This window comes from Sebastes umbrosus, chromosome 16, assembly GCF_015220745.1.
Source record: "Sebastes umbrosus isolate fSebUmb1 chromosome 16, fSebUmb1.pri, whole genome shotgun sequence".
NCBI classification, from domain to species: domain Eukaryota; kingdom Metazoa; phylum Chordata; class Actinopteri; order Perciformes; family Sebastidae; genus Sebastes; species Sebastes umbrosus.
Genome location: NC_051284.1, coordinates 21,949,532 through 21,964,087, shown reverse-complemented (window position 1 = coordinate 21,964,087; position 14,556 = coordinate 21,949,532). Strand labels below are relative to the sequence as shown.

The 14,556-nt window shown below is 41.8% G+C and overlaps 1 protein-coding gene across 3 annotated transcripts in view; it reads left to right on the top strand.

The window, feature by feature from the left end:
- fndc3ba (fibronectin type III domain containing 3Ba) overlaps positions 1–14,556 on the top strand; it is a 108,107-nt gene that overhangs the window by 74,177 nt on the left and 19,374 nt on the right. For all 3 annotated transcript variants that reach the window (XM_037796547.1, XM_037796548.1, XM_037796549.1), the window contains 11 exons: positions 230–354; positions 1,360–1,534; positions 2,125–2,211; positions 3,653–3,788; positions 5,448–5,519; positions 7,707–7,825; positions 8,064–8,169; positions 8,844–9,016; positions 10,535–10,648; positions 10,986–11,135; positions 13,415–13,695. In XM_037796547.1, the coding sequence (XP_037652475.1) occupies positions 230–354; positions 1,360–1,534; positions 2,125–2,211; positions 3,653–3,788; positions 5,448–5,519; positions 7,707–7,825; positions 8,064–8,169; positions 8,844–9,016; positions 10,535–10,648; positions 10,986–11,135; positions 13,415–13,695 (1,538 nt within the window). The remainder of the gene's footprint in view (positions 1–229; positions 355–1,359; positions 1,535–2,124; positions 2,212–3,652; positions 3,789–5,447; positions 5,520–7,706; positions 7,826–8,063; positions 8,170–8,843; positions 9,017–10,534; positions 10,649–10,985; positions 11,136–13,414; positions 13,696–14,556) is intronic.

Below are 14,556 nucleotides of genomic sequence, written 5' to 3'. Positions count from 1 at the left end.
AACGGATGTCAACGTCCAGCTCCTCGGAGAAGATGTACTAAACGTGTGAATTATGCCTTTCCAATCCATGTCAGTCCCTACTCTCCTTATCCCCTTTCGTACATTTTCACGCTTTTTGTTCATCATCTATTTTCTTTAATCTCCTATTGAAATTAATTGTTCCTCCCCCTGTTCTTATCTTATCTTACTTTCTTACCATTAACACATCCGTCTGGTCTCTCCTCTGCAGGGAAAGAAGAACAGTGTTTTCAGAGAATGTTACTTTGGGAGCCAGAGACACTGTAAGCTGACGCGACTGTTCCCCGCCTGTGGCTACACGTTCAGAGTGGCTGCGCACAATGACATCGGCACAAGGTACTGTTGCCCAAAACACATACACTCAAGAGAGAAATGTATTCATGCACACATCATCTTGTTCCTTTTTCATATACTGTAGGAGCATGGATTTATTAAGATGCATGACAGCCTTTCACATGAGGTCCTGACAGATGTGAGGTCTCCAATAGTTTTAATAACCACGGAGACTATACCTATGGGAACAAATTGTATCAGTGTCGTCCAGCACATACGTTCTCATGATAAAGTGATGGACAGAGACACACGAACATGCACCAGTCCACCTGTGGCCATTATTCTGCATGTGACACGAGTCCTCTTCCTCTCTCTCATTTTCCCTCCATTTCCTCTCTCGCCTCGTCTCCTCTTTGTCATTACGGCGGGGAGCATCTCTCCTGCAGTCGTTAGGGTGACAGGGAGAAGGGAGGAGGTGATGGAGGGGAGCTAGAGCGAGGGTGGAGATATTAGCTCTCTGGCTGAACTCGAGGCGGCCTTAATGCATCCTTCAGCCTAATTCCCCTTTTGAAGCCACGGACACACATACTCGCACGGCATTTGATTACTGGCTATTTTTCTTGCTTGGGAAAAGTTTTTCCGACCTCTCAAACCCCTGCTGCTGGTCGTACATTCAAATTCTTTCCCTCCTGCTACTCTCAAATTAGCCTCCCCCTCCTCCTCCGTCTGGCTCCTGACATGTATATATCCTATTTTTCCTCTGTCACGGCTCCTCTTTAACCTTCCTCTTCTTGCTTTCTCCACCGGGTGCTCCCCACGTCCCCCATCCTCACCTGCAACCCCGCACGCACCCTTGCACTCCTGTCAAATGAGCCCTCATGTCAGCATCCTTTCACTTTTTTTAAAAAATTGCTCCTCTCTCCGTCTCTGCTGAATTTGTAATTCATGATGCACAGCCTCCCTTCGCTCTCGCACAGCACTCCCTTTTCCAGCAAAAGCAATGATCCATAAAGTTAATAATTTGCTTCAGCATTTTAAATAAATGTGAATAAAATGTGTCTTGTGCAGCGGCTTCAGCACAGAGGTGGTGTTTTACACCATGGGCACCCTGCCCGCTCTGCCGCTGGCGCCACGGCTGGTCAGGGCGGGGGTGTCCTGGGTGACCCTGGAGTGGGGGCGTCCCGAGGGCAGTCCGAGCGAGGAGCAGCTCAAATACACACTCGAGATCCAGGAGGACAACAGCGTGAGTACCGCACACATGTAAACACCTATATTATATAGAAAACATGAATTAAGTTTATGTCGCTGACGCAGGTTCTTTTACATTACATCAACAAAACAGCCCTCATAGATTTGAACGCAGCAGCAGCAACACAATCCACCACAGTAAACATAAAACCTTAATCTGGTTTTGTGAAACATTATTGGATTGAGTTCCATGCTGTCAGTCACTTGAATCCCACAAGAGGAGAATAAACATTTTCCACCAGGAAACTATGTACTTTAAAAAAACAGATTATGAGTAAATATGGAAAATTGCTTGCAAAATAGTTTGGGGAAATGTATAGCAGATGCACAGAGCAGTAAGTCCTCTAATACACAAGCATACACACAGAAACACGCAGCATATGCATATGATTGAGCACGTAAACAAGGAGGAAATTGCACCAAATTCTCTCACACACTCCTTCACACACACACATGTATATAATGCAAAAGTCAGCATTTATTGCATCCGTATGCTCAAAAATGTACACTTAAGCTAATACATGCTGACAGGAACACTCACGCATACACACACTGACAGTATGTCTGTATCTGTATGACCCACAGGGAACAGACTTTCATCCAAAGTACACTGGAGAAAACTTGACCTGTACTGTACAAGGCCTGAAGAGGAGTACACAGTATAAATTCAGGGTAAGTCACAACGTGATGATGTGGATGCTGGTGTGTGTGTTTGTTTGTTGTCACAAAGGTCCTTTTTCAACTACAAATTATGCAGTTAGTCAACATCTGTTTTATCTAATAAGATATAGTTTTCACTCTGTTCATCTCAGAGTTTTCATTCACATATCTTGAAGTCAGAGGTGAAGGGACCCCTTTGAAAATGGCCATGACAGTTTTTCCTCGCCAAAATTTAGTGCAACTTTGGAGCATTGTTTAGCGTTCGTCTCGAAAAGCCAACATGACATGGTTGGTAGCAATCAATTAGGTTTTCTAGTTCCATATGATACCAGGATCTTCACTCTAGCTTTAAGACTGAGCCCGCTACAACCTCTGAAAGAGGGCCGGCGGATTGTTAAGAGGTTAATAGTTTATAAAATAAAAGATCAATACTTGTCTATGTTTTTCCTATTTTGTATTTGTCTCCCTACTTTTGTGTCGACAGAGAGTTAGATTTAAGCAATAATCCATGAGAGGCTGTGATTTACAATGATTTTACAACAGCTAAGGGGCATTGTTCTAGTCGCCTTCCACAGTATGATATCAGTCATTTCTGTTTTAGCAGGACTACCAGTTGGAAACCGTCAAAGGAAGGCAACAGTATTAACTTCTGTAATTTGGCCCTTCCAAAATTGAAATCCTGGCGTTGTGCCTGCATTTGCGCAAAGCTCGTAACACCGGAGTCATCGTGTCTGCCTAATAATCTTCAGTTTTTTCTTCATTTATTACCAGTCCGTGATGTTCTCTTTCCGTTAAATGTTTCCAAGGATACAAACCTCACCAGGTGACTTTCAGTGGTAATACACCATCCATCAATCCAGGAAGGAATACAGCATTTTACCGCCTCGGGATAGACTGCAATTTAACCAATAGTGAAAGAAGGCAATTCACCAGCTATTAGCGAGTAGAGAACACCGCTCGGCTCGACTAAAAGCTGTGATAGCCATTCATAATGTGAGGACATTGTGAAACAAAATGTACCAACATTAGATCTCTGTAAGTGAGTTTGCGTTCTTATTAATGCGGGCATTCCTGTCTTGTTATTAACTGTGTATTATGGTGCAATCATCTGAAACAGCACCTCACATGGACTATCACACGCATGTGTACCTGTCCTCACTCACACTGTCAGACACACACATGCACACACACACACACACACACACAGAGACACCTCGTGTGTTCTTTGTGATGTTCATCCGGTTTGAACATCTGGGAACAAAAGCAAATAGATTTTCTATAGAAAGGAGGGAGTAAACTGAAGAGAAATGAAGGCAGAGGAACCAAAGGTGAAGGAGCAGAGAGTAATGGCTCCTATTACTCACACTCCGTCTTTTTGTTTCGTCTTTCCTACATTTATCTCCCACACCATACCATCCGCACACACAACCCCCCTCCTCTTCCTCTCCTGCAGCTCATAGCATCGAACATGGAGGGAAAGAGCAGTCCCAGTGAAGTGTTGGTGTGCACCACCAATCCAGACAAACCAGGCCCTCCATCTACACCCTGTGTCACCGCGGCGACACCCTACGGATTCACCGTCTCATGGGGTAAAGATACACATCAACTGCACATTGTGCAATACACAAACACTTGCAAGATGCCAGTGGAAATAGACACAGGGAAACATGACATTTAAATTATTCTTCTTGGACTTGTTCTTCTTCTCTTGTTGTTGTTATTGGAATAATATTATAATAATTATGTTTTAAAATGTTGTAGTACTGTCAGGGGCGAATTCACAAAAGGATTGCGTGACTTTTGAGGCTGCTAAACCTGCACAAATAAGACAAAATAAACCGTGTAATTCTCAAAGCACTTGTAAAGGGTGAAAAGTACCCAGAACTGCACTGGACTTCAGAGCAGCACTGACAGACTGGGATATTAAATTCCAAATACGGTTTCTCTTGGTCACGTTTAAATTCCTTGCCTGAAGTTTTGAGGAATGCCTCTGCACCTCGTCGGTCAGGACCTGTAGCTCACGGTCTGAAAATTGAATTTTTTCTTTTTCTGTCTGCCATTGTTCTGCCTAATGTGTTCTTGGCGCAAAGGCAATTTTCAAATTTTGCCACATGGATAATTACAATCGGACACAAAAAAAGGCAAATTGCAACTTTATGGGCGTGTTTGCACTGTAATATCATTACCGCAATATCTTTTGTGAATCTGACCTTGAGACGGGGCAGAGAATGGTTGCAAGTGATCAAAGTGTACCAAAACTACTCATATTGCAAAATAAAAATATTTGTGGAAGATGGAAATTCATTGATAAACTGCTTCCTCTGGGGTATTATCATAAAACTGAGTTCCTGTAGCGGCCATGAAAGCCATCATGTCTGCTCTCATCCATCTGTCCTGTGTTAGTAGCAGGAGTCAGGGCAGTTTGCCCTCTCTCTAATGTTGCAAACACGGCACAGATCTGCTGTATGTCTCTTGATCACATCCATTGATTTGACTCTAAGAGCTATAAACACATTATAGAGTGCTAAACAATTGTCTTTATTATATCGTAAGGAGTGGGATTTCTGCAGCTACAGCTTGATATAGCTGCACTGCATTCCCTCATTGTGTGCTGTATTTTGTTACTTTTGCTTATTTATTCAAACAGCACCACCCAAGGGTGTGCCTCACTGTAATTATGGCAGCCGTGTTGATACGATAAGTATGAGATGAGACATAGCCAAGTAGGTTGTTTCCAGCAGTGCTGATTTATCTGTAATCTCAGAATGAATCATCCCTAATAGCGTATTATCTTACCGTTACATCATAATGTCTGTATAGTTTCTTTAAAATAGACTATATACAGATTAATACAAAAAGAATTGAAACTAAAACCACTTCTAACCAGCTCCCTTGCCACTGAAACATTTGATGACAGTTTGATGACTGTGCTCTGAGAGAATTATCATTTTTGTTTGGCTGAAAGACGAACAATCTGCCACAGCACCTGACAGTTTATGAGCTCTTGTATAACGTCTCCAGGAATGATGAGGATGCTAAATGTCATGAAAAGTCTCAACTGGTGACTTATGAATATGTGTTATATCATTTTTGTATAGATTATGTGCTGATACTGGACCATTTTAGTTGTTTTACACCTTTTCCTGAAGACATAAAAGCCATGTTGGGAATGTTAAATCCCTCTGAGTTGTGTTCCAGCTCATGATGTTTACCCCAAACTAAAATGAGTCCATCTCTTCCTCCAACAGATCCTCCCCAGGACAACGGGGGCTCTGAGGCTCTGACGTACCTGCTAGAGATCTCGGAGGGATGCTCTGAAGGTACATCTATATGTCTGTGCTTCTCTCCGTCTGTCCATCTGTCCATGCAGCAGCTAAATTGAGTGCCTTCTAAGTCCTCAAGCTCAAGATGTACCATCCGTCCTCTCTCCCGTGTGTTCGTTCTCTCACTTACCTTCACTTAGAAGAAGAGCAGCTGTAATTCACTCTTTCTTTGGCATCAATTTAGCACACAGCATTTTTCTGATTTGCGCAAATATGCGCTTCAGGAAACCAAATGTCCTCTTTGTTTCTTTAGCGAGGAGAGGAAAGAGGCATAATGTCTTGAATCTGTATTCATTCAATCATATCAAAGAAAGAGGAGTTAGTTGTTTATTGGAGACCAGTGTTAAGTATCAAAAGCTCATGTTCTATCAGTGAAAGATCACTGATGATGAAAAGATGATCAGCAGCAGCACATATCTAATCACAAGTTAGATTGATGTAATTGGTAAATTCAGCCGCGGGCTTGTGTGCAACTCAAATTTAATCTGTGCTTTTCAGCCAGCTGGATGTGATATGATTTATCACCTCAACTACTGCAGTTGTGCTCTTATTAGATTCAAATATTTCAGGAGCTGTGGCAAATATCTTTATATATATTTCACCCCAGAGAGGAGAAATTGTAATTATTCTTAGTGATAAAAATGTATGTTAGCACTGAATGAGTATTGTGTTTATTGTTATATCTGAATCTTTTAGAGAACCAAACCTATGGGGATGGTAAATGGACTGCATATACGCAGCGCTTTTCTATTCTTACCGTAGTTTCCACTCAAAGCACTTTACAGCACAAGTCAGCATTCATCCATTCACACACATGTTCATACACTGGTGGCAGAGGCTGCCATACCAGCCACCTGTTCAGAATCAGAAATACTTTATTGATCGTCGGGGGGAAATTGGGGCGTTACAGTTTCTCTTATATTAACGTAAAGAAATGTAAGAAAATAGAAATAAAGGAGTATGTAACATGTAAATTATTTACACAATGCTACAGCATAAACACAATATATATGTAAAGAAATATAAGTTAGTAATAAAATAAAAAATAAGAAATGAGAATATAAGATATGTACAAATATATGATGTGCAATATATAACATATAACCACAGTACAAATTGTTTGTAAGTAAATATAAAATGCTGAGAGCTATTAAGTGTGTTAAATAGAAATGCCAGAATGGTATAAATAAGAATTACATAAGAGTATTTCTTGAAATGTACAGTATAAATGTAGTATTATTGACAGAGTAAGGGTACCAAAGAGCAGACACACTCACACTTACAGCAATTTGGGGTTCAGTATCTTGCCCAAGGACACTTTGACATGACGACTGCAGGTACCAGGGATCAAACCAACAACCTTCCGATTAGTGGACGACCGCTTATCATCCCTAATGGCTGCTTAATATTTTTGGTGCCCCTAAAATCACATGTGGCCCCAACCTGGACCGCATATCTCATGTGAAATAATCAAAACTGGCGTGAAACTGTGTTTTAAAGTAGGTTCTAATTCATTGCTGACTGTGAAACAAAGCTTTTCAGGGCTTTCAAACATCAGAGATACCGTTCACACTGAATTTGTTGTCCCGTGTTCTCTGATCTGTAAATTGTCTCCATCTCCTCCTTTATCCCTGTTCCCTTTTCACCTTCTCACCTCTCACTAAGTTGCACCAGCGGTGAACTCTCAGGACGGCACTGACTCATCTCATTGTGGTTGCTGTGATTCATTACAGCATTTGAAGTGTGTTTTTTGTGTGTAGCTTTACTTCTCTGAAACAGATGTTTGGGTGAACTCTCAGCAGTCACTGAACACTGTCTTTCCGATGTGCAGCACTTGAAAGTTTACCTGAACTCCACTTTAAGCTGCAGTCAGAGTATGTAAAGGGTATTGCATTATACAATCACATCTCTGCTGCACAATAGCTTTTCAGTGCTGTTGTATAAACACAACCTATATTTGCATAACACAAGTGCTGCTTTACAGCTGGAATAGTACATTTCACAGTCCTACACAATCCATCAGCAGGACAATAACCGCAACACAAAGTGATGTGCAGTTATTAATTAGGTCAGTGGGATTCTGGGAAAATAATTACATCGACTGCAGAATACGTTTGAAACAGTAGAGGATTCTATGTATGTGATCGGTTGTGAAATTCTGGGTTTTGTTTTGTGTGTGTGCAGCGAGCCAGTGGGAGGTAGCGTACAGCGGTCCAGCAACAGAATGTGTGTGTGAGCGTCTGACACCTGGGACCTTCTACCGCCTACGTGTGTGTAGCATCACCACCGGAGGACACAGCCCGGTAAGACACACACACACACGCAGGTGAAAACAACTTCAGAGTGGTAACCTGAGCTTGAGTTAGGAGTGGGGCAGCAGTGACACATCACTGATGCTCATGTAGAGAAAAAGAATATGGGAAAATCTACAATCTGCACAAAGATAATCAACAATTTCTGCCAGTTATTATTCAAGCTGATCTATAACTGCAGTTCCTTCTCTTTTGTTTTGATTTCCTGTGTTTATCGCCGCTCCTGCAGTGCACCGGTAGTGTTCCGGTCCGCACATTAAGCGTCCCACCAGGACCTTGCCCGCCGCCAAGGATTGTGGGTAAAGCCAAACACAAGGAAGTGCAGTTAGAATGGGGTGAGTGCACATACACACTGTGTTTAGTTTTATTTACCAGAATGTATTTGAGTTGTTTTATGTTCAGTCTAAATCGCCCTTGGCTGCTTAATATGTTCCCTTGGCCAGCTCTAATGTAACCTTAGTCAACCATGTTTCAGCCTGATTGAGCCCTAATTTAGCCCATTATATGGCTGAACTAGCCTCATATCTGACTTTACTCTCCTAATGTCAGCCCATTATTGCAGATTAGTTCTGTTATCTGTTGGCAGGCTAAAGTCTCCCAGCCTGAAACGCTGGGGAAGTTCTTGTTTTAACCAGTCTAATAGTGCTGGCCGCAGTCCTAATCAGCTCATATTGAGGCAGCGCTGCTGCAATTACTGGCTCCAGTTGAAGGTCAGACATAATGTATTGGAGGGTTTTCCCCACTGTCTCCATCATTTATTACTTTCACCATACTGCAACCCAAGTGAAGCAGCTGGCGGGAGAAAGAATCCCTGGGAGGGGATTTAGAAAATGCACCTGGTGAACTGATCTGTAAACACATGGCATCTAAAACTACACTTAATATTGAGGAAATCTTTTAAAGTTTATGTATACATGTAGACGTTATATAAGTTGTGTCTTTCCATCACAGATGATTTTGATTACATGTCATCTGATCACGATTGTAATTGCTCTCTTTGTCCCTATAGAGCCCGCTGTCTCTGAGGGAGTGTGTGAGGAGTGTGTGTTCAGTCTGGAGATGAGTGAGGGGGACACAAAGCCAGCAGAGGTCTACCACGGGTCGGAGCTGCAATGCACTGTGGGTAGTCTGCTACCTGGTGCCACATACAGATTCCAACTGCGGGCTGCCAACGAGGCCGGGGTGAGAATTTCACAACATGCGCACACAGCAGCAATAGGAAAGAAAAAGAAAACCTGTCAACTAGTAATTCACCAGGAAAATACAACAACATAGTAGGGCCATTGTAGGTAAAAAACATTTAAATTACAGAGCCAGGGGAGGGGGCTAATATTCTGAGAAAAATACTCAGAATTAACGGGAAAAAAACTTGGAGATTTTCTGAGATTAAAGTGGTACATTTAAGAGAAAAAGATTCACAAATTTACAAGAAAAAAAACTTTTCTGAGGTTATAAAGTCATAAATTTGCAAGTAAAAAATCTGAAAAATTGTGTTTTTATCGCTTCACTTTGCAAGGTTGGATCAACCTCATCACACCACAGATGCCACCGTTAAACACTACGTTAATGTGAGCCGTCGAGTGCAAAATATATTAATTGTATTAGTACTTATTTATGTTCATAAAAGAACACGGAAATTACATAAAAGAAAATGTGTATATGTATCTTTCAGGACCTTCGCCTCGCTCAAAGGCTGGAAACAGTGATCTTTAGGATTTATCTGATAACCCATTGGCAAAATAAAACGTGCAACTGGTCTAACAGGACGATAAAGTGCAATGCATACTGATGTTATCATTATGTTCATAAAATAACACAGAAATTACATGAGAGGAAACGCATATATGTATCTTTCAGGACCTTCGACTTTCTCAGAGGCCATCTTTACCACAATAACACTACTTTAGGAGCAACGAAATTCAGAGAGTGGCTTGCGTTACCACAGTTTTGCACTTGGCGGCTCACAGTGTTTAACGGTGGCGTCTGTGGTTTAATGAGGTGGATCCAGCCTTGCAAACTGAAGCAATGTGGTTCCTTGACAAAAAAAACGACACAATTATTTTTTCTCATAAATAATCTCAGAAATTCTTTGTTTTTTTCCTGGAATATTACCACCCTCCCAAAAAAAAACACTTCCCGGACGTTAAACCATGCACCTCAACAAGTCAGCTTTTCAAAATGAATAAAAGTAATTCTTATTTTCCACTTTACAGGCATGAAATTCTGTGTCTAATGCCTCTTCAGGCCATGAAATCTACTCAGCACATCGAGTACACAAACTATGGAACCTCTTCATATGATCCAAATATTATCCAATTTATTCAAAATGGTTTTTTTTATTGTAGCCACACACACAGACACACACAGACACACACAGATACACAGGAACGGTATCTATTAGGTCAGAGTGTCCCAGACAGACTAAAAGCAGCCGTGTTTGGATGCATAAGTGTTCCACAGCTAACAACTGCTGATTTGATCATCCTCACACACACACACACACACACACTCAAGAGTGAATAGCACTCAGACTGGCTGATCGAATGCAGACAAAAACACGGAGGAACAGTGCACGCATGCTGAGGACACTCACATGTACACACATAAGCAGGCAACCCAGTGTGATCTGTGCTGCCTCTCCTGTTTGTGTTATAGGTTAAACACATGTCTCATCATGTGGTGTCTCTTTCTCCCTTGCAGTTCGGAGTGTACTCTGAGCCGACAGAGGTGACGACTGCGGCGGGCCCTCCTGGCCAGTGCGGGGCGCCACTCATCACTCTCACCAGTAACACCTGCGTAACGCTCAACTGGGAGGTGAGACAAACACAGAAACACTCCTGGATTTATCAAAAGAAAGAACCAGTTTATGAGCAAAGAAAGTGTCAGACAGAGAGGCCACGCTTCTCCCTTTTTCTGCTCCTACTGACCTAAAAAGCTGCTGCTTTAAATCTGTCTGCCGGGCTGTTGTGGACAAGTAGACCTAGGAGACTGTTGTTCATAGCAATCCAACTCGTCCTGGAAGACGTATCCAAATTGAAAGAAAGCCTCTGGCATTGTATCCTAAATTGAATAAATCTCCAGTAGTATATCCATCATTTCCCTTATGGTAGTATTGTTTAAATTCCAAGTTCCTATTGTCTCTGTGTTGTAGAGTCCTGAGGGTTCGGGTACAGACATCTCTGAGTATCGTTTGGAGTGGGCGAGGGAAGACGAACCCATGGAGCTCATCTACTGTGGAGCCGCCACACAGTGTGAACTGTCTGACCTGACGCCTGCCACCGATTTCTGCTGCAGGCTACAGGTAATACACTCAAAACCTACTTGTGGCTGTTAAATACATGTGCCCTTATTCACAGCCGCACACATAGCACACATAGATGCTGCATTCGTGCACATGCACAGAGAGAGATTCGCTTACAGGAAATAAGAAAGCCCATAAGCTATACCGGGCATGAAAGCAGATACATGCACAAACATACACATGAACACAGTTGCAAGTAGAGATGTCACAATACCAGAATTTAGTAGTCGATACCGATTACCAGTGAAATTTCATGATTCTTGATACCACAGTAAAAAACAAAAATAAAACAATAAATCCCATGTACTTCATCATAAACACATCTCCTTCAAACAACTGCATTTATTCAAAATGTTTGCATTCGGACACATCATGATAACGTTAGAATTTAACTTCACCAAATACTAATTTTTACTCAATAGAGCCTCAACGCATCATGATGTAAACGTCAATGGTAAAGTCAATGCCACCTCCCGTGTTGATGTCGGCAGGACGAGAGCTAGTTAACGTTATCTGTTAGCAGCCGGTAAACAGCACAGCCCTGCACAGAGCTAACAGCTAACGTTAACTATCTCTCGTCCTGCCGATTTTCTACACGGATTTGTTATTTGCAATGTAAAATTGGGAGGGACAAAAATAGGGCGCGTCTCCTGGACGCGTCGATAGTGAGTTTACTACATCCCGAACACATTTTCTATCGTTCCCAGGACGGTTGGACGCCGTTAGTCTCTAGCCCTGACGGCACCATCGTGTTTTCAGAATTTTGGCATTGACTTGCTACCGAATTATCGTCTTCTATCGTTTCGTATATCCCTAACACAGACATACAAAAACACAGACACGTGCACAAACATACACAGTTGCAAGCATGACAGAGACGCAGTCAGGACACAGGCACAGACAAGTGCAAACACCTGCTTACAAATGTCAGCCAAGGGAGCCTCAAAAGCAAGAAACACACAAACAGACAGAGACCAGCGAAAGGTGCATAAGTAAGTGCTCTTTTTCCTCTGTGTATTTTTCTAACACACACACACACACTTTATCCCCTTTCTCTCTCTCTCTCTCTCTCTCTCTCTGATGCACCCTCTGAAGCTATGAATCCAATAACAGCATGGTTTATGGCTCTCTTCCTTATGGGCTCATTTATAGTTCAGAGGACAACACAAGGTCATCCTAATGTTCTAATCAATACGCTTGTGTGCGTACGTGATCCGTCTTTGTGTACTTCTGTGCACATGTGTATTCATAATGTGTAATAACTTGCAAGAACAAACCACATTAGAGGCATCAACTTGGTTGAACTCTCTGTGACTCCTTTACGTCCCGTACCTGTACGAACCAGTGCAGCTTCACCTACTGTATCACTGTTTCAAATCTCCACCGCTTGACATGCACTTGTTTTATGAGACACTTGAACTAGCCCGACACGCACACACAAGGATAAGGTAAATAAAAAGTTCCTCATATTTCTTTAAGTCTTTCAAGCCTCGCCAAAACGTCTTTGACACGTTAAGATAAATCAGAAGTACTACTGAAATATAACTTTTCCTGTCAGACCTTCAAAGTGTGGATAGTTTACTGCCAAGATAAAGTAGTAAATCAGGACTCTTCTTTAAGTGCACACCGTAGGCTGCAAAGCACGCCTTATACTCCTTGAGGTGCACTCACATTAATGTTGCTGGGCTGTTAGAAAGTGGCTTCGGTACTTGTTATACTAAGAAATAAGTGGTCCTCATGTTCTCGGAGAAGTACTGGATTTTTTTTTTTTTTGACCATTACAATAAATCCATCGCTCCTCGCAGACAGAAAGTCGCATTTTGGTTGTGAATTAAAAGAATTGCAGAGAACAATTCTGACATTTTCTTGCATTTTTTTTATTTTCGTTCTGGTAGCTGGTATATTTTATCCTGGTTTTCTCCTTGCTGAGTTTGTCAGAGGCAGTGAAGTAGACTATTACAACTCAGAAGCGATTGAAGCATTTAATAGAGGCTACTTGAGGTGAATATAAATGTGTTACATAAATAGATAATAAATAGACTGATGTGCTTTCACAACTAATTTGAATTCCTCTCCCTCTGCTGGTTTTCTCTCTCTTCCATTCTTCAAGTCTGCTTCTCCGCTCTATTTTACTTTGTCACTTTTTCTCCTCTTTTCAACCTGTTTTTAACCTTCATCTATTTGTCTTGGTCTTCTTTTATCACTGTCCTCAGATTCCTCCGTCTCCTCCCTCGTCTCCTTCATCTCTCACCCTCTCTGTGTTTTTGTGTCCGACTCAGGCGGTGAATCAGGCGGGCGCTGGTCCGTACAGCGAGCAGGTGAGTTTCAGGACCCCGGCGACCAATCCCGACCCGGTCTCCTCCCTCGCCCTCCTGGACCTCCCGACCTCCTCGGAGTCGGGCCAATCCCCGTCTACCTGCCTCCTCCTGAAGTGGGACGAGCCGAACAGCAACGGGGCGGAGATCGCCTCCTACGTCATCACCCTGGACGACCAAACCATCACCGTGGAGTCAGTGACGAGTCACCTTGTCACGGACCTGCAGCCAGACAGCGAATACAGGTACTGGCATACATTAGTAGACAGCTGGGCTGATGGGAGGGACATTTAAACTGATGGTTTATTAGATACAAAGTGTGATTTATATTCATGATGAACATCAAATTGTGGGCTGACATTTTGACTTACATGAGCTACTAATAAAACCCAAATATACTACCACAGGAATTAATTGGTTGGCAGATGACCATTAACATCAGCTGTCAGAGAATCTGAATCCTTCCTAAACCAGTATGAAATATTGAATAATAAACCTGCATTAAGTAACAGGAAGTGTACAGTTGGTTTCTAGAGCTTTTTTTTGGTTTAAAACAGCTGCCTGCTGCATCTGAAATATATGCTTGAGAAAAAAAACAGTTAATTCGACTGTAGAAGAACCAAAAAAAACTGATATGAAAGATGCTGAAATGCTCCGTAGAGCTGAAGGGACAGAGTGATAATTCTCTGTGGGTTCATTAATACGACCCTTTCACATTCTTAAAGTCCAACTCAAATTAAATTGCATTTTTTTTGTCTGCTACAGCATATTTATCTGCTCTGTAAATCAATTTTCCTGTGTTCTCCTGGGCAAAAAAAACAGAAACAAAAGGGAAGAAATTAATATTTTATATTTTTTGTAGGGCTGTCATATGATTAAAATATTTAATCGCACATTTTCTTTTTCCAATCTGTTCAAAATGTAGGGAGATTTGTCAAGTATTTAATACTCTTATCAACATGGGAGTGGAAAATTATGCTGCTGAATGAAAATTGATGTATATATCTATTATTGGAAATCAATTAACAACACAAAACAATGACAAATATTGTCCAGAAACCCTCACAGGTACTGCATTTGACTGACTTGATAATGACTTGCCCCAA